Here is a 20,506-nt window from a genome sequence, read left to right as displayed (position 1 = left end):
ACTTTCCTTTTTTAATATAATTCTCAATTTCTTTATTTGATAGTAATTCACGATATAAATTCTATTTTAGGTTTACAATAATTATCTTTTATAACAACATGTTGTTATAGTATATAACAACCACCTTTTTATAACATGCAAAGATACAAATGGAGTTGTTACAGAAGGGGTTGATTGTAACCATTTTCTTTTTTGTCATTATGCTTCCTACAAAATTGATCAATTGTACTAGAAACAAGCATTCTCTTGGAGCATAAAGTTGATAATTGCTTAAAAAAATAAAGTGCGTAATTGATGACCAAAGTGATGGCTGTAGTGGCAACCTTTGATGCCACTATGATGAACACAACAACAAAAAATGGAACACAAATGATTGTTTACGCATATCGATTTTTCTATGTCTATGAAACCTAACTTAGTGAGTAAATTCATTATTTTTAATCCCAAGACAACAAGTTATTGAAGTCCTATCACAACTCGGTATAGCAACCTCACTTTTGTATCTAAAGATCTAAATCACTCACCACTAAATTCCCTTGAGAATTTTGGTTGTAAAACCAAGCAACAAACTTAATTTACACTCTTAATGCACTATCAAATACAAGTTCCTCAATGAAAAAAATAAGTGCTATAAAAACTCTATCTTTTTTTAACTTATACAAGCCTCTAATATATAAGAATTTAATGTTTGCAAAGATAAAAGATCAATTAGAATCAATATCCCACAAAAATAGCCTTGTAAAAAAACTTTACAAATATCCTCAAAGTCAAGAATAAATCAAAGATTTCGAAAATAAATTTTCAAATAAGTCAAGCCAATCTCCACAAAATAAGTGATCCAATTTGCTTGATTCAGATTGATTTAATATTCAAAGATTGATTCCACAAAATGGATCTTCAAATATGAGCCAACACATGTCCACAAAATCATCTAAGTCGTTGCCCAACTGATTTTGCTGAAAAGATTTCAACTCCAAAAATGTCAAGTTATGTTGCTTATAATGGCAATGCTAGCTGTAGTGGCCACTGTTGGATCTGGTACACTAAGTGTACTATGTTCGTTTTATATAATTGTATTTTTCAAACAAATTGGTTTAATAATATCTATTAATTAAAGTAATACCCTTTGGATATTGTCCTCAATGTTTTTGCATGCAAAGCAAAATGGAAGCAAATGTTGACTCATTGGTTATCTAATGTTTAAATTAATACTAAGCGGTATCACGTGGTCAGATCGTGATATGAAAAGATAGCTTGTATTAGTAGATAAACCTAAATATGTCCTTAGTCTAATTGAAAATGAGCAAATCGATTGAGAAACTAATATGTCGTCTATCAAGCCCAATTGTGGAGAAGCTTTGTCTCAAATGGAACAGATGACTCCTAAAAGATAAAAACATAGATGTGATTGACTGGACTGACAGTACATCAGATAAGACCCAAGGAGAATCGATTCTAAATCCATTTATGGATCTATTTACTTGTGATGTTCATAGTGTGATATACCTTAATCTTGAGTGGATGATGGACTATGCATGCATGGCTCGTATACTTTGATGCAAGTAAAAGGCTAAGATAAAGAACCATTAAAAGTTGGTGCACTGGATACACAACTTCTATAGTATGTAACATCATTCAAAATAGTAGAATTCATAACCCAACTAATTGGTAAATGGTATCTTCTCATCGACATTGCATGATAGATGAAAAGTAAACATGACCACGAGTCGTTTGTCTTTGTGATAAATGCTAGAACCTTTAAACATATTAAATATCATCTCTTAAAAGTAGAATTCACGAACCATGTTAAACCTCTAGTTCTTAACGGCTATGTACTTCAAGCATTACTATGTATCGGCTCAAGTATTACTTGAATTCCATTTTGGGGTTGAAGGGTAAGAATAAGTACTGGAGAGTGGACATAGGCAGGGGAAAGGGTAATGGTGTAGCGTTGTAGAATCATGGAGAGAGCAATCTTGGTTTCTATCATTGCAAATGTCATACCAACACAAGATCGAGGTCCTAATCCGAAGGGGAAAAAGGCAGCCGCGGTGTAATTGGTAGCTTTGGCAATCCCTTCAGCGAATCTCTCAGGTTTAAAATGATGCACATCATTTCCCCAAAAGTGAGGGTCCCGGTGAAGTCCAATACTTAAAGGCAGAATATCTATATTAGCAGGCAAGATTAGCTTTCCCAACTGAATTTCTCTTGTACCTGTTCTTTGGAGGACATTTGTTGGACCATACAATCTTAGAGCTTCATTGATGATCATGGTCATCTGTTTGGAAAATAGAATAATATGTCAGATTACATCATGTCGATGGCTATTTGAATTCCCAGTTTTATAGTTTTCTTACTATTTTGAGTTTGGCGATGCCTTCGAGATGTGGATTTTGGTTACCAAATATGTCAACCAACTCTCTTCTCGCTTTTTCTTGCCAATCTCCAAGGATTGCCAAATGCAAGACTATCCATGCAAGTAAGGAATTAACAGTTTCTTGTCCAGCAAAATAGAGTGTTTTGCATTCAGCTACCACGTCTTCCAATGAAAGCCTGTTTTTCGCATCCGAATCATAATAGGCATTTAGAAGTAATCCAAGAAAATCACTGCGGAAGCTATTGACTTCTCCATTCACAACTTTGTCTTCTCTTTTCTTAACAATCTTCATCACACGATCTTTCATTTCTTTTGAAAGTTTTTCAGACTCTAGCAAATCAGCAGATTTCCACAACTTGCTGCAAAAGCAAACCAGGGTCAGCTATATATGAGAAAACCAAATCCACGGGGAATGAAAGTCTAAAAGTTGCATTCAAAGGCTACATGAAATCAAGGTAAAAGTTGGGATTAATTAAGCTTAGAGGGAAGATACCTGATCAAAGGAATTCTAGTCTTAGAAAGATTTCGACTCATAATTACTGTCAACTTTCTCACGATGGCAAATATCTTCTCCCCTTCCATGTAATTGCTACCAAATGCTGTTCTGGAAATCACTTCTGAAGTTAATAACCTAAATTCTTGGTACACTTCAATCTCCTTGCCTTCTTGGCCTTTCCACTTTTCTAGCATTGTTTCAACACTAGCAATTATTGCTGGAGTCATGTTCTGCCCAAAGAATCCTCCAACATGTAAGTAATAGTGACATATATAATTGGAGTCTGAAAAACACTTTTTAACACAAAATCATGATTTTAAATTAAAAAATTTGACAAATAAACACCTTTTCAAACTAAATCTTATTTCAAACTAGATTTTAATCCAAGTCTAAAAGCTAAAAGAGTGCTTTTTAATGAAATTACTTTTTTTAAATCTCTGATTCAATCTTTTATTTTACAGCATCAAGTTTAAAATTGACCTCCTAAGTAGTAAATGGTGTTAAAATCTTCGAAAGTATGTTTTTACTACACTTTTTCAACGTCCATAATAAACTTATCCTTAGCTAACAATACAAAATTTTACCAAAATATTGTGGTCTATGTATAATTCTTGTAAATTAATTGCACCTGGTTTATATATTTGGAAGACTTACCTTTAGGCTTTCCCCATGGAAAGTGTGATTGGCCAGCTTTCGATGCTTTGGCTATTTTTCCCCCTCAATGAATAGAAGACCATTCCCCAAGAACTTCCCACCAATATCTGAAGGTTTCTTTTTCTGAAAAATTTGTTCACTATTTTCCAGAACCTCTTTGATTAATTCAGGCTCTGAAATCACCAATTCAGCTCGAGCACCGTTCCAATAAACAAAATTCTTCCCTAATAACATGAAAAGAAAAAGGGTCTACCTTTTCTTAGAACTACAAGTTATAAATCATAGTGAAAAAAACAAGCATGGATCTTACCATATCTGTTGGTTCAGGTGTAAATATGTGGATGTACTTTGGGAAATAGATCATCTGTCAAGGCCACAGATTTGCTTAAAGCATTTTGTTTCATTTTGGTAACTTCCATGTTGTTGCCATGGATGAATCTGTAAGGAGGTCCTTTGATCCCCTGTGAATTCAGCATATGCTGAATACGGAGAGGTATCCATAGGTAATCATAAAGTAACTTTATTAAAGCTATGAAGAAGAAACAACATGGAGCAAGAATTAGAAGCTTCATCAACGCATTCATTTTTCTTGTCTAAACCAGAATCATTTCCCCCTTTATTATAGCATAAGGACCAAAATTGCGTTTGCAATGACGCAAATGGGTGCGTTGTACGTTCAGAGTAGCTTGGCCGTATATGTGAGAGATTAATAGTATAAAAGATAATAAATTCTTTCTTATTTTTCTTTTTTTTTAGTAAGAGTAGATTTTGAAGCTATTTTTGCATTTCTACTTCTTGAAAAACATTCTCCCACTATTTGATTCATTCTGTCACATTTGTTTTACTTTGAATTTGGATTTAAGTGAGAATTTAAATTTAATTGTATTGACTGTCGTCTTTTTATTTGGATCATTCGTGTGGCGGATTTTGAAATATTTATTGGGAGGTCGAAATTAAATTGTATATTTTATAATAATAATAAATAATTTCATCATTTTAATAGTCTATATCTTTGTAATTTTAAAGAGTTAAATTAATTTTTTAATAATAATAAAAATAAATATATAAAATAATTGGTAAAAGTGTCAAAATTGGTTGCTGATTGTTTCAATAAATCCCTCACTCATGTAAGTTTATTGTTATTAGTGGATACTCTTTCTAGGAGTTGTTGGTAGCATTAATTTATGATGTTTTTCAATCAGTAAAATGTTTTTTCGTAAGGTTTAAATTTTATTAAATTTATGATGTTTTATTTTAACTATTTTAATTTTATTTATCAAATTTTAGTAATATTTTGAAAAAATAAATAGATATTTACGTGGCAATTGATTGGCTGAATTAAATAGATAATAGATTAATTGTTTAGGTACCATTTTGACTTAAGAAAATTTAAATACCAATTTTAAAAATTAATATAATTTAGATATCATTTTATTGTTTAAGCGATTCAAAATTGATAGAATATTTTCTATTAAGCATGTTTAAATACTCTGCCTATATATGCTACTCTTTTACATGAATTTTATTTTATTTTAAAGTAAATAATAATAATTATTAATTACTTAGCTGAAGCACTCACCAAAAAAAAAAAAATTAGGCTCACGCAATTTTTAACGAGATTAATACTCTTAAAACATGTTTCATCTTGCATTCGAACAAAAAAAAATTGAAAAAAATAATCAATAAAATAATTTAATAAATACTCATTAATTGCCTAAATTATGAGTAAAGTCTTAGAATTGTGATCGATTGAGTAACTTGAGTCAAGTGCTTAGGTTGTCATTTGTCTTCACGTCAAAAGATTTAGTGACATTCTAAGCTATTCAGCTATTCTATTGATCTTAACAATTTTGACTAAAGTTAGTCAACATGTGGTGAATTGATTAATCGGAGTGGAGTGTTTGGATTGTCATCCTTTTTCATGGAAAAAGATCTCGTGACACTCTAGATAAACTTTTAAAAGAAAAAAAAATGAACACAAAAATATGGGACAAATGGTTGTTAATTTTGGTGTCTTGACAATTTAACGTAAGTTAATGTTGTGCAGCTTAATTATGAGATAATTTAATAATTGTATGCTTAATTGAATTGATGTGTCGTGAACAACTAAAAATTTGACTAAGGTAAGTGTACGTATCAATTAACAATATAGTTACGGTGAATAAAGATATCGTTTCCACGAAGACTAAAAGTACTAGTAAATACTGTCTTTTTATTATTTAACCGATAAATTTGAGTGATTGATTAAAATTAAAATTAACTAAATTAACTAACTAAAGAATGTGACAAAAAATATATCAGAAAAATAAGCGATTAACAACCAAGAAGCGAAACAATACTCATCTAGGTTTCATCTGTCGTTATCAATCTAAGTTACGCAATTTCTTTACTTAGCAACTTGATTTGTAAAAATCCCTAGATTATACAAATATTTCTTTCGAGAATAAGAGCAACTAACTCAAGATTGATTAATTGAAATTTCTTTCTAATTAAAACCCCTATTATCGCATTAACTTGTGCTATGAATTCCCTTATTAGATTTGACTCTAATTCGATAGATTTATGTTGTCTTATGTCTAGGATTGCATGCAAATCCACTCAATTACGCAAGATCTACTCTTAAACAGGGTCTATTCCTCCTCTGATTTAAGCACACCAAACATGGATAAATAATCTAGAAATATTATATCAAGAATTAAGATCTAAGTATTTATTGAGCAAAATAAAAATCAAACGACAGAATCCATCCTAGGGTTCATCTCCCTATGTATTTAGAAAATTAGTTCATGCTTGAAAATAAAAACATCAAAGATATAATATAACCGAAAGAAATAAAGAAATGATAATCTCCAAAGAAATCAACTGGGAGTCTTCAATCTTGACAGAAATCTACTTCAAAATCAGCTTCAATGTGGCAGGTCATGTCAATTTTGCAGAATTGCACTTTGAAATGCGAAAAACCACGATTTTTAGGGAATCTGTTAAAATTTTTTTCAGAATCTGTTTAAATTTTATTTCAAAATCGGTTATATTTCTAGATTATTTTAAATATCAGGAAGTGTGGAAGGGGTCAACCCGTGTGTCTCTTGTACCTTACTCCAATTTTTGCTTGTTTTACTCCCAAATGCCCTTTTAAGCATAAAAATAAGAATTTGAAGGATTAGAAGCATAAAATTCACCATTAACATTGAATAATCACCCAAAAACACACTAAGAATGTGTAACACCCTAAAACCCGACCTAAAAGTTTAGACCGAATCTCGGAGGTCACATTGACCACCTAAAGTGGTTGAGATAAAAACTCTGTCACAAGCATGTAATTTTAGAAAGTTAGATAACACTTAATTAAATTTTGAAACAAAGTTTAAATGGCATTCGACGCAAGTCGGAAGTAATTCATATGGAATCATTTAAATGGCATTCGACGCAAGTCGGAAGTAATTCTTATGGAATCATTTGACAGTTCTGAAAGCATAAATTTGTCATTCACAAACCAAAATTTCGAAACCTTGATATAACGGAACATATAAATTGTTTAAAACCGTAACAACTAGTTGATCGAAAATCCAGACTTAACTCATACCACATTTTTTATAATCTTTCCTACGAACCATTTGAAAATAACAACTGAATTTTTAAGTAGCATCATTTGAACCAAAATCAATTTACTCGATAGTCTGAAACCTCCGGCATGCCGAGTCCAGCTTTCGAACACGAAAAGTACCTCGAAGAATGAAACACTAAGGTGAGGTGAGCTACTTGAGCTCAATGTGAGTCTGAAATCAAAAGCAATCAACAAAACGGAGTAACACATCGAGTATTCCAAAACAGTATATGAGCACAAATCATAAATGGAAATCTCAATGGGTAATTCAATAACATGGTGCTTTTAAAGCATACCAAACCACATATTAGATAAAACACATCAAGTTATAATGGTCATATCTCCAACACCTCAATGCTCACATAAACAAACATATATTTAGATGCGTAGCGAATGTAACGAGTCAAAAACCCACCCCAACCATCTGAAGACCACTTCGACCACCCTGCACACCACCTATGAGCTATATCAAGCCCGTCCACCCTGCACACGACATAGGACCATGATAGGCCCATCTACCCTACACACCACATATTGTGGAACTAAGCCACTCGAATAACAATATGTAGCTTAGCTGACAAATGTATAAATCATTACGGTAAACTGCTGTACAAAAATATTGCAGTTGAACTACCCAATCAGCCTTCCTTCTCTTCGCAACTAAAAACCTCGATTTTATGCAAATGCATGAATGCACAACATACGCTAATAGACTCACAGAGACCGTCACTCACATTCAGCCGAACAATTTCAAAATCAATAGCGTTTGTACATATTTCAGAATTACGACAACAAGTAAGCAATTCAAGCTCATTCATCATAATCCATTAATACATTTCCTGATTACCTAAACTGAACACATACATACACACTTAAATCCATATTGCAGCGGAGTCCCAAATACAGTTACCAAGACTTAACCAAGGGTTGAAATATACAGAAACACAAAACGAGCAAAATTTCAACACTGAACAAAAATTTGCAAAACAGGGCCATACGGCTGTGTGGTAGTGCCTAGGTTGTGTGGAGGTCTACTAGGTCGTGTGGTGGTCTACACGCCCGTGTGCAAGCTGTACACTCTCGTGTGGAGGAGACACATACCCGTGCGACCGAGTTACATGGTCGTGTGAATAATTAATGTCACTCACTGTCCAAAAATGTCAAAATAAGGAGCAAAGTAAACAGGGCTGTGTGGGAATCTCACATGCCCGTATGGCTAAGGGACACGACCGTGTGTCCAAGGCACACAAAAATCCCTAAATAGCTGCCACACGACCGTGTGGCACTAAAAAAAGTCCAAAATCCCAAATTTCCAATGTCACACGACCGTGTGGACTACTCGTGTGCGGCACACGCCCATGTGGTAAAGAAACCACACCGAAACAAGCTAAAATTGCAATTTCACAACAGCAAAACAAACCCCAAATCGCTAACCATTCAAGACACATCAGAATTTTGCATATTTCCCTAAAATCCAACAACAATTCGTTACCGAATTCACACAATTTCATAAACACACTAGAAACTGCTGAATTCCATAGAATCCAATAGCAATTCGATACCAAAATTAAACATTTTCAGAACACACACCTGATTGATGTTCCAGAGCACCAAGAACCGACCACTTCGCCTTTACTCTAACGACCTGAAACTCAGTTCTGCAAACATACTAAAGCTATAAACAATTTCGACCTAAAATTTATATCAAATTACCAAGTATTAACCGAATAAACCTATTCGACGTCTGATCAAACGAAGAACAAAAGCACCACCAGGATTTTAAGGCAGCGGTTTACAAAAGTATTGAAACCCAATAAAGAAAAGAAAGAAAATCAGAATCTATAATTTTTCTTTACCGAAAGAGGGAGACTGATGTGAAAGAGAAAGTGGAGAACGTGAGAAATTTTTAGGATTTTCTTCTATTTTTTTCAAATAAAAAATATAAATAAAATTAAAACAAAACTTCCTTTATTCTCACATTGGGATTCAAACACTCGTCCAAGGGAAACTAGTAACATACTCTACCATCAAACCAACAAGCTCATTTTGATATTAAAAAGCGAAAATAAAACCAATTGTTCGACCTACTCGCTGACCCTCACTACAAACCTCAAAACTTCTAACCCCCAATTTTGAGATGTTATAGAACGAGGTTAAAATATGTTACTTTTAGCACTTATCATAAATTGTTAATCTATGTGCTTGCTTGAGCGAGACGGTTGTAGGGTTAAAATTTTGATAGTGCTTATTTTTTTTATTGAACTAAGGACTGTGAAAATTGAATTGGCTTTGATGATTGTGATATGTTTAGATGATGAATGCATAAAATGTTTAAGGGCAAGTATTGATTAAGGGGGGATTTGATAATGTTCTTAATAGACATTTTTTTAATGATTTATTCTGATTAATTTTGGACATGGATGTTACTACTTTGGTATTTTATTGACTATTTTCTATATAAATATAGCGCATGTTCGAAGTGTTAGAGTACAATATAAAAAAGTAAATTTATCGTTGGATTGAGAAGTTGACATACAAGACATTTAAAATTTAGGATTATTTTATTATTATTATTTAGAAAGATTTCTCTTTAAGATATTAATGAGGATTAAATTTTATCTTAGGCAATGAGTAAAGGCTTTTTATATTCTTAAGCTTGTCTATTATTATTATTATTATTATTATTATTATTATTATTATTATTATTATATAGTAAGGCGTGAAGAGAGGGGGCACACGGTACCCACCAACTTTTTTTTTGCTTCATTCAAACTAATCTATTGTAAATACAACAAGAACAACATTCAAAGGTACAACTTACAAAATACCACAATGAAACATTTCCTACAATTGAAAACTATTATTCGAAATCAAAGCTAATACTCACTAACAAGCTTTAAACATGTCACCACGATTAATACCTACTATCGCCAAGGTTGAAGCCATTTCATTACCTTTTGATCTGCCATCAAGAATACTACACTACCAACCTGCTCAATTTTCCTTTCAATATCTGAAAATGTTGTTTGTAACGACCACAGTCTCATATTCTTGTTCAGACACCAATTGTACACCATTTTTGAACTAATTTCTACAATAAGAGAGCTATTAATCTTCCATCCCATGGATAACAACAAATCCAATGCTATAAACACTGCCTCTACCTCTACTGAATCTGCGTCATTAGCTGCAATAGGACCCGAAAATAAAGCTCTTGCAACACCCTCCATATCTCTTAGTACTCCACCACAACCTGCAACTTTCTCATTTACTATCCCGCATACATTGAAATTCAGATAGCCTTGTGGAGGAAGGCGCCATATCGACGAAGAGGATCTGGTTTAATTGTATTAAAGTTGCACTTGTTCGGACAAATCCACCAAGAGCTCTCCTGCACCATTAACTCATCATATACAACCCTTATCCACAACATTGCCCTCATCTTGGATTGAAATATCAAAGCTTCCATAGTCATCACCTTTCTTTCGAAGACAATTTCATTTCTTTCTGTCCACACTGACCAGCAAGCTGCCGAAATTGATAGCAACCATAACATTCTTCGGATTCCTAACAATTTCACATTATAACACAAAGAATAAAATTAGCAAATCGTTCTACCGATTTCCATTCAACCTCCCACCATTTGAAAAATTTATACGAAAACCCTTCAATATATTTGCATTTGAAGAATAGATTATCTGCTCTCTCTGGTACTCTTTCATACTATGCACATTTGATTGAAATGTGTTGAAGCTATACCCCTCTTTTAACAAGAAATTCATTTGTAGGAATCTATCAATAGCAAGCATCCATAGAAAACTTCGCACTCTCGGTGGTACCTTTAACTTCCAATTTTTTTCAAAAGCAAAACTTATGTCTTCCCCTCCAACCTTAATTAATAAGTTAGATAACTTCTTTACCGTGAACTCCCCATTACTATCATGCACCCAATTTAGCTGATCCTTCACCTCTAGAACTAACTCCATGCTTTTCACCATATCCTCCAATCTACGAAGCATCACAACCTCTCTATCCAATAATGTTCGTGTAAAGAATTAACCATAATTCACATTGCTAAAACCATTGTTGCTCGAGTAATCTGTTACCATACCTTTCTTTTTTCTTGCTAAGCGGAACACTCTAGGAAATTCTTTTTTTTTTGTGGTTGATTACAACACCAAATATCCTCTCAAAACATCGCATCCTTCCATTCCCAACCATCCATCTAAAAGCTTCGTTAGAATTCACCGTAATTCATATTGCTGAAACCATTGTTGCTCGAGTAATCTGTTACCATACCTTTCTTTTTTCTTGCTAAGCGAAAAACTCTAGGAAATTCTTTTTTTTTTGTGGTTGATTACAACACCAAATATCCTCTCAAAACATCGCCATCCTTCCATTCCCAACCATCCATCTAAAAGCTTTGTTCCCCACCCATTTAGAAACATTAGTGTAACAGTCCAACTTTTAGTGGTGTCAAAAATAGTGATTCGAGATCACTAAATCTGACGAGTGAGTTTGAAAATTTTATTAATTATTATTTACGAGTCAAGTGTGATTTTAGAAAGATTTTTGATTTGGTGGTTTGTGTTTTAGAAGAATTTTAAGAAAAGTGGTTTTGAAAACGAGGTATCGAGGCCTAAAATTTATAAACTGAGCTGTAAATAATTTTAGAAATATTTACGGAGTGTCATTGAGTTACTATCAAAAGTTTGTTAGAAAATTTTAACGTTTTGATGGTTAATTAATTAAAAAGAACTAAATTGAAAAATGTGCAAAATTTGCTAAAATGATTAAATAACTTAAGTGTTTAATAAGGGAGGACTAAAAGGGAAAATTAGCCCAAAGTGAAAGGCTTGGACGGTACAAGCAGAAAAAAATCAAAGGATAAGTGTGAACAAGGGGCAAAATTGGAAAAGAAATAAAATTAAATAGTTAAAATTGGACTAAATTGAATCTCTAGACATTTCTTCACTTTTCTTTAGCCAAAAACACCATTGAAAAGCTCTCAAGGCTGGTTTTCATATTTTATCTTCATGTAAGTTTAATTCTTGCTCTTTTCTTGAAATTTTTGTGTTTTTGAGACTTTTACAATTAGGTCCGACTACTTATTTCATTAGTTTTTGATTCTATGGGTAATTTCAAAAGTTACCATTGATGATTGATGGATTTTATGATGAATTATCATGGAATTTAAGCTTTAATTTTGTTATATAATGATTTTAATAAGTAATTTTGATAGATATTGATATTAGGACCAAATTGTAAAAAGGTTAAGAATTAGGGTTTGGTGTTAAAATTCTAAATATCAAGGGTATATGGTAACTTAAAATAATTAGATAAAGTGTTAATTGAGAAAATTAGCTTAATTGATGGGTAAATTGATGAGGGACTAGATTGTAAAAAATGTAAAAGTTGGGGCAAATGTGTAATTTCAAAAATTAAAGGGCATAAGTTCTGAAATGAATTAGAATTGATTTAGATACTGAGAAATGAACAATTTTATATTATAGATCAAGAGCCTGAAGAAAATCGTGAAAAAGATAAATTAGCTGAGTAGTCCCCGAATTACTACGAATTCTACAATTTAGCCCAAGTAAGTTCGTATGGTTAAATTTAAATGTTAACTGTTAAATTGATGAATGACATTATGTATTTATTCATATCATTTGTTGAAAATAATATTATTGTTAAAGTTATGAAATTGAATTGAATGTTTGAAGCAAACAGAATGCCGGATTGAGTAAGGTCGTTCTGTGTAAATGAGGAATTGACGGTAAATTACCCAAGTAAATCAAGGTTCAGCATTTGTTGCAAAATTTCGTGTGTACTTTCCGTTTAGCTCTCATGAGCTTTAGTTAACTTATACAAGTTACCGTTTAACCTTAATGGGTTTCCGTTTAGCTCTTTGAGCTTTAGTATAACCCTTTTGAGTTTTAGTTCAGCTCTTTTGAGCTTCAGTTTAACCCTCATGGGTTTCCATTTAGCTCTTATGAGCTTTCGTTCAACCCTTATAGGTTTCAGTTTAGCACTTATGTTCTTTCGTGCAACCTTTGGGCTTTTGTTTACGATGTACTCAAATCCGTAAATCGTTCTTTGATTGACAAGAAGTGGCAAGTGCTATATGGAATTAATGTGGAAGAATTTAGGTTATTATTGATATTGAGCTCAAAGAAGCGAATTCATCGATTAAAGTTGTAGTTGGCAGGAAATGTGTAATGAACGATTTACTTAAATGAATTGTCATGGTATGTTCGGTAAGATTTATGTATTAAGCCAACGAACTTACTAAGCTTCATTAAGATTACTTGTGTTGTTTAATGTTCTTTGTAGATTTTCAAGAAGTTCGAATCAACACATCGGGTCACACTATCTAGATTACTCCGGTAGATTTTGTTGTACATTTTATGGTTTATACGGCATGTATAGGGATGGATTGAAAAAGGCTATACTTGGAGTATAATTATGAATGACAATTATATATATATGCGTGTGTTTGTATGTATATAGCTAGGAGTAGGTTTTGGTAAATCAATGAATGAAGTTAGTTTGGCAAATTTAGACAATTGAATTTCGTGATAGCTTATTATGCTTAAAACATGATTTTTGGCTTGTGTTTATTGCTTGATTAGGGATATTTGGTATATTGAATTGCTGTCTATAGGTTGATGTCAAAAAAGGTGAGAAAAGTGGCCTTAAAATGGCCTATTTTCGTCCAAACGGGCAGAGACACGGGCGTGTGTCTCAGCCGTGTGTGACACACGGCTTGGCACATGGGCATGTGATCTGGCCGTGTGTCCCCTGCACCTTGAAATTTCAAAACAGAATGCCTAGGTTTTTACACACGACCTAGCACACAGACATGTGACCCCTGTACTTTGCACACAGCCTAGCACAAGGGCGTGTGGTTGGCCATGTGACACAAGTCAGAGAATTACACGGGTAAGGATACGGGCTGGGACTCGGCCGTGTGCCTCACATTGAATGCCCACACGGCTTAGGACATGGGCATGTCTTCAGGCCATGTGAGCCACACGGCTTGGCCACACGGGCGTGTGTTCCTTATTTCTAAGGAAAATTTTGACATTTCGCGAAAAATTTCTAGAGTGTCCGGTTTAATCCCGACTCACTTCTAAAGTGTATTTTGGGCCTTGAGGGCCTATATAAGGGACAATATGAGTATTATATGAATAGTTTTTAATATGTATACTAAATGTTATGAAATGATCGTGTTTGATTTTGAAAAGTCTGGTAAAGCTTTATAACCCTATTCTGGTGATGGATAAGGGTTAGGGGTATTACAATTAGCGTCTTTAGAATTTTCTACAATACCTCTCCATACAATCGACATATTTTTTAGATTAGTCGTCCTAAAGCGCCACTGTTGCGTGCGCTAACCATACCTTGCTAGGATGAGTTTTCGCCACAGCGCGTCTTTTTCAACCGCGAATCTCCAACTCTATTTTGCTAATAAGCTCTATTTTTAATTATGAGATTCACCACTCCTGCTCCTCCCTTCTCCTTTGGCTTACATATATGTTTCCAGCTTACCTTTGCCATCTTCCTTTTACCATTTATACTCCTCTAAAGAAAATTTATCCTTATCTTGTCGATCCTTTTAATAACTGTCACTGGAGCTTGGAATATAGACATGAAATAAATTAGCAAGGCAGACAAAACAACATTAATCAATACAATCCTTGCAGCCCATGAGAGCGGACGACATTTCCATCCCGATAATTTCTTCTTGAATCTCTCTACAATTGCGTCCCAAGTGGATACTCTCCTCAGATTTGCTCCCGATAGAATCCCTGGATAATTAAAAGGCAAAAACCTTATCTTACACTTACATATTGTAGCCATTTGATATAAGAGTTCTTCATTCACATCAAATCCTACTAAACATGATTTTTTGAAATTGATACTAAGACTTGAAAAGATCTCAAAACACCATAAAATATACTTCGAATTTCTCACCTCATCTTCATCTGCTCTCAAGAATAGTATAGTATCGTTCGCGAATAGTAAATGAGAAAAAATCTACACGGGAATAACATCTTGAATGCCCTAAATTAGTCCCATCTCCACTGCTTTATCCATCGAGAAATGTAGCACTTCCGTCACTAGGATAAATAAAAATAGGGATAACGGATATCCTTGATGGAGACCTCGGCGGAATCTGAATTCATTTTTGGTTGACCCATTGATAATTACTGCTACTCTCGCCATAGATACACACTCCATAATCCATTCTATCCATTTCTCGCCAAATCCCATCTTGAGTAAAACTAACTCCAAAAAATCCCAACAAACACAATCATATATATGCTTTAGAAAAATCTAGTTTAAAAATCAGATTGCCCCCCAATACCATCTTTCTTTTTAATCGAATGGATAATTTCATTTACAATTAAAGTTCCATCGAATATTTGTCTACCTCTGGTAAATTTACATTGTGTTTCACTCACTACCTCTCCAACAACCTCCCTAATTCTTCGAGATAACACCGTTTCCACTATCTTGTACAACAAGCTCACCAAAAAAATTGGTCTAAATTCTAATATTTTATTTGGATTTTCGATTTTGGATATGAGTGCAATAAATGAAGAATTTATGCTCCTCTCAAGCTTTCTAGATCTAAAAAAGTCTAACATCATTCTAAAAAGTTCCTCTTTTACAACATCTCAACATTTTCTAAAAAAGCACATATTAAAGCCATCCGACCCAGATGCTTTCGACTCATCGCAACTCCACACTGCCTCTGTTATCTCCTCCAACGAAAATGGTAACTCCAGTTTCAAAGCAACTTCATCATTTAACTATTGTTTTGATTTTATTTTAGTGTTTTTTTAATTTCAATTAAATATTCTCCTTCAACTATTTTCTTTTCTTGTTTTTTAATTTATGAGATGTTAAATTTAACCTAGTTTTAGATTGATAATTGATCCAATATTTGAACAGTGAACTTTTAAAATCGTATTTATATTCTCCATTTCGGTATTCGTTAATTCTCCAATTTAAAAGATAAACTTGATCACTTCTCAATGTTATTTTAGCATCAAAATCAAGAAGAGTCCCTTGGTTTAGTGTTGAACGACATAAAGTTAGAGAATCGATGCTATCCGTAATTGTTGTATTAGATCCACTGAATTACAAATTGACATGACAAATGGCGTGAGTGGTTGGATCCATCAAAGAAGTTAATAATTAAGTTTAAATGACTCATACAATTGAGGCCGTTGATTTGAGTCAGGTTCTTTTAGTTTGCAAGGCTACCAATGAATTAAATCACCAATGCTACTTTCAAGGTTATTCACTTGATAAGGCTTAGCCGTCGAGCTGTTCCCGCAATTAATTTACCACTATGGAAGAATTAGGTGCTTTGAGGTTCGTTCCTTGGCATCTATAATTGACTTATTAATTAAAGGAAAAAAAATTCATTCTCCGTGATCAGTTTGAAGACTAAGTCAAAATCGAGCTTGAAGCTAAAGCTTTTGTTTTATCGGTTTATTCAATTTTAATTTCATTTTACTTATTTCTACTTCATTTTAATTATTAATTTATTTTTGTTGTTTATTTATTTTTCAGATTTAATTCCCCTTAGTTTTTCGTATAGGTTGGCACAAGTCATGGGCATAAAAACTGCTCGGGACACGTTCTAGTTATAAAGAAATAGAAATTTGGATAGATCAACCTTTGTGGGATCAACCCTACTCTATATACTACAAATTTAATTTTGGTTTCAAGTGTAGGAATTTATTTTTAGTAGATACAAATCCCATCACGGGAAACACATCTACATCTATAGTGTTTTGCACAAAGTTTAATCCGCTAACAAGCCTTAGTATAACCACTAGTTTAAGAAAAATCAATCTGAGATTAATTAAATAATAAACACAAGATTGGATGCACAAAATCCTAAAAAAGATGCAAGCAAGTAATCAAAATATTTTTTTTCAAACATGCTAAAAGTTATGTGACCTGCGCGTGCCAAACGCAGTTGTCATTTCTCGAGTCACTGCTCCCAAAACTTGCCTCGACATATTCTTCTTTATTGATTGTGTGTTTTAGCATCTTGGAAATAAGTAGCTACTTGCATTTCATTATGTATGAAGGTGGGCACACCATAGGAGGGAAGGGGTTGCAAATGCTAGAACCTTATACATATTAAATGTCATCTTTTAAAACTAAAATACATGAACCATGTTAAACCCTTATTTCTTAGCAGCTATGTACTTCAAGCATTACTATGTATCGGCTCAAGTATTACCTGAATTCCATGTTGTGGTCGAAGGGTGAGAATAGGTATTGGAGAGTGGACATAGGCAGGGGAGAGGGTAATTGTGTAACGTTGTAGAATCATGGAGAGAGCAACCTTTGTTTCTATTGTTGCAAATGTCATACCAACACAAGATCGAGGTCCCAACCCGAAGGGAAAAAATGCAGCCGTGGTGTAATTGGTAGCTTTGGCAATCCCTTCAGCGAATCTCTCGGGTTTAAAATGATGCACATCATCTCCCCAAAAGTGAGGGTCACGGTGAAGTCCAATATTTAAAGGCAGAATATCTATATTAGCAGGCAAGAGTAGTTTTCCCAACTGAACTTCTCTTGTAACTGCTCTTGCCAGGCCATTTGATGGACCATACAATCTTAGAGTTTCATTGATGATCATGGTCATCTGTTTAGGAAATAGACAAATATGTTAGATTGCATAATGTTGATGGCTATTTGAATTCCCAGTTAGATAGTTTTCTTACTATTTTGAGTTTCGCGATGCCTTCGAGATGTGGATTTTGGTTACCAAATATGTCAATCACCTCTCTTCTCGCTTTTTCTTGCCAATCTCCGTGGATTGCCAAATGCAAGACTATCCATGCAAGTAAGGAATTAACAGTTTCTTGTCCAGCAAAATAGAATGTTTTGCATTCAGCTACCACGTCTTCCAAGGAAAGCCTGTTTTTCGCATCCGAATCATGATAGGCATTTAGAAGTAATCCAAGAAAATCACTGCCAAAGCTATTGACTTCTTCATTCACAACTTTGTCTTCTCTTTTCTTAACAATCTTCATCACACGATCTTTTATTTCTTTTGAAAGTTTTTCAGCCTCTAGCAAATCAGCAGATTTCCACAACTTGCTGCAAAAGCAAACCAGGGTCAGCTATATATAAGGAGAAAACCAAATCAATGGGGAATGAAAGTCTAAAAGTTGCATTCAAAAGCTAGTTGAAATCAAGGTAAAAGTTGGGATTAATTAAGCGTAGAGGGAAGATACCTGATCAAAGGAATTCTAGTCTTGGAAAGATTTCGACTCATAATTACTGTCAACTTTCTCAAGATGGCAAATATCTTCTCCCCTTCCATGTAATTGCTACCAAATGCTGTTCTGGAAATCACTTCTGAAGTTAATAACCTAAATTCTTGGTACACTTCAATCTCTTTGCCTTCTTGGCCTTTCCACTTTTCTAGCATTGTTTCAACACTAGCAATTATTGCTGGAGTCATGTTCTGCCCAAACAATCCTCCTATATGTAAGTAGTAGTGACATATATAATTGGAGTCTGAAAAACACTTTTTAAGACAAAATCATGATTTCAAATTAAAAAATTTGACAAATAAACACCTTTTCAAACTAGATTTTAATCCAAGTCAATAAGTTAAAAGAGTGCTTTTTAATGAAATTATATATTTTTTTAAATCTCTTACTCAATCTTTTATTTTACAACATTAAGTCTAAAATTCAACGTCCATAATAAATTTATCCTTAGCTAACAATACAAAATTTTACCAAAATATTGTAGTCTATGTATAATTCTTGTAAATTAATTACACCTAGTTTATATATTTGGAAGACTTACCTTTAGGCTTTCCCCATGGAAAGTGTGATTGGCCAGCTTTCGATGCTTTGCCCATTTTTCCCCCTCAATGAATATAAGCCCATTCCCCAAGAACTTCCTACCAATATCTGAAAGTTTCTTTTTCTGAAAAATTTGTTCACTATTTTTCAGAACCTCTTTGACTAATTCAGGCTCTGAAATCACCAATTCAGCTCGAGCACCGTTCCAATAAACAAAATTCTTCCCTAATAACATGAAAAGAAAAAGGGTCTACCTTTTCTTAGAACTACAAGTTATAAATCATATTGAAAAAAACAAGCATGGATCTTACCATATCTGTTGGTCCAGGTGTAAATATGTGGCTGTACTTTGGGAAATAAATCATCTGTCAAGCCCACAGATTTACTTAAAGCTTTTTGTTTCATTTTGGTAACTTCCTTGTTGTTGCCATGGATGAATCTGTAAGGAGGTCCTTTGATCCCTTGTGAATTCAGCATATGCTGAATACGGAGGGGTATCCATAGGTAATCATAAAGTAACTTTATTAAAGCTATGAAGAAGAAGCAACATGGAGCAAGAATTAGAAGCATCATCAGCGCATTCATTTTTCTTCTCTAAACCAGAACCATTTCCTCCTTTATTATAGCATAAGGACCAAAATTGCGTTTGCAATGACGCAAATGGGTTCGTCATATGTTCAGGGTAGGTTGGTCGTATATGTGAGAGATTAATATTATAAAAGCCAAAACACCAGTCTATGATGCCATTCAGGTGGATAAGTAACATGTCTAAATTTTATACGCGTTCATTCCTTGCATTTACTTATATCATATATCCCTCTTTTTGGGAATGAATAAAATAATGAAGCATTATTCCTTTCTAACCCTCCATTCTCACCACACTATTCTTTTTTATTGTCAAAATCTTCATTTTCTACACAGGTAACACGTGATAACGTAAATAAACAAAATATAATTTTTAATAGTATACATCTTTATAATTTTTAAAGAATTGAATTAAATTAAATTTTATTTTTTTTAAGGATAAAATATAATTTTACTATTATTAATTTAAGAGCATGTCCACTACTCTACGCTATTGTTAAAAACATCAAGATTAGATATGAAAGTAAATGTGAGACATTATTATAAGCCAAAATATCAGGTCTATTACGACTTACAATTATTGAGGAGGACTGTACTGATTATTTAAGTGTTTTTCATCGTTGTCTTGCAAGTAAAAATTGCCAAATATTAGAAAACAAATTTTGCTGGTTGCAGCATATTTAAGACATATAGACGGATACAATATTGTCGGGAACTATGGAAAAAGAGCAATATCACCAAGTGGGTCCGCTTTAATTATTATTTTTTAAATAGTATATTTTTTCTATTATTGGCTACCAGGATTTTTTTAGCCCACTTTATCATTTGAATTTAACAATTAGGTCTATTTTAATCCCTGAACATACAAAATTTAAAAGTTTGATTATGTGACATGATCACATATATCACTTGAAAATTAAAAAATTATATAAAAT

General features: G+C 33.3%; 1 protein-coding gene and 1 pseudogene across 1 annotated transcript; both read right to left on the bottom strand.

Moving 5' to 3' along the window:
• Positions 1-1,576: 1,576 nt before the first annotated feature.
• Positions 1,577-4,149, bottom strand: LOC105796544 (cytochrome P450 CYP749A22-like; annotated as a pseudogene).
• A 12,839-nt stretch (positions 4,150-16,988) lies between these two features.
• LOC105796543 (cytochrome P450 CYP749A22-like) lies at positions 16,989-19,594 on the bottom strand. The gene is made up of 5 exons (XM_052627958.1): positions 19,298-19,594; positions 18,988-19,211; positions 18,405-18,637; positions 17,889-18,267; positions 16,989-17,809 (listed from the first exon to the last, which is right to left on the bottom strand). The coding sequence occupies exons 1-5, from the start codon at positions 19,569-19,571 to the stop codon at positions 17,369-17,371; spliced, it is 1,551 nt and encodes a 516-aa protein (XP_052483918.1). The 5' UTR covers positions 19,572-19,594; the 3' UTR covers positions 16,989-17,368.
• Between the last annotated feature and the right edge of the window lie 912 nt (positions 19,595-20,506).

This window comes from Gossypium raimondii, chromosome 3 (assembly GCF_025698545.1).
Source record: "Gossypium raimondii isolate GPD5lz chromosome 3, ASM2569854v1, whole genome shotgun sequence".
Taxonomy (NCBI): Eukaryota; Viridiplantae; Streptophyta; class Magnoliopsida; order Malvales; family Malvaceae; genus Gossypium; species Gossypium raimondii.
This window is presented reverse-complemented; position numbering and strand designations above follow the sequence as displayed.

Coding starts and splice junctions, on each gene's coding strand:
- LOC105796543 (XM_052627958.1), bottom strand. CDS start 19,571: ATGAATGCGCTGATGATGCTTCTAATTCTTGCTCCATGTTGCTTCTTC. Junction 19,212..19,297: donor CACCTGGACCAACAGATATG/GTAAGATCCATG, acceptor TCATGTTATTAG/GGAAGAATTTTGTTTATTGG. Junction 18,638..18,987: donor TCCATGGGGAAAGCCTAAAG/GTAAGTCTTCCA, acceptor TTGTTTGGGCAG/AACATGACTCCAGCAATAAT.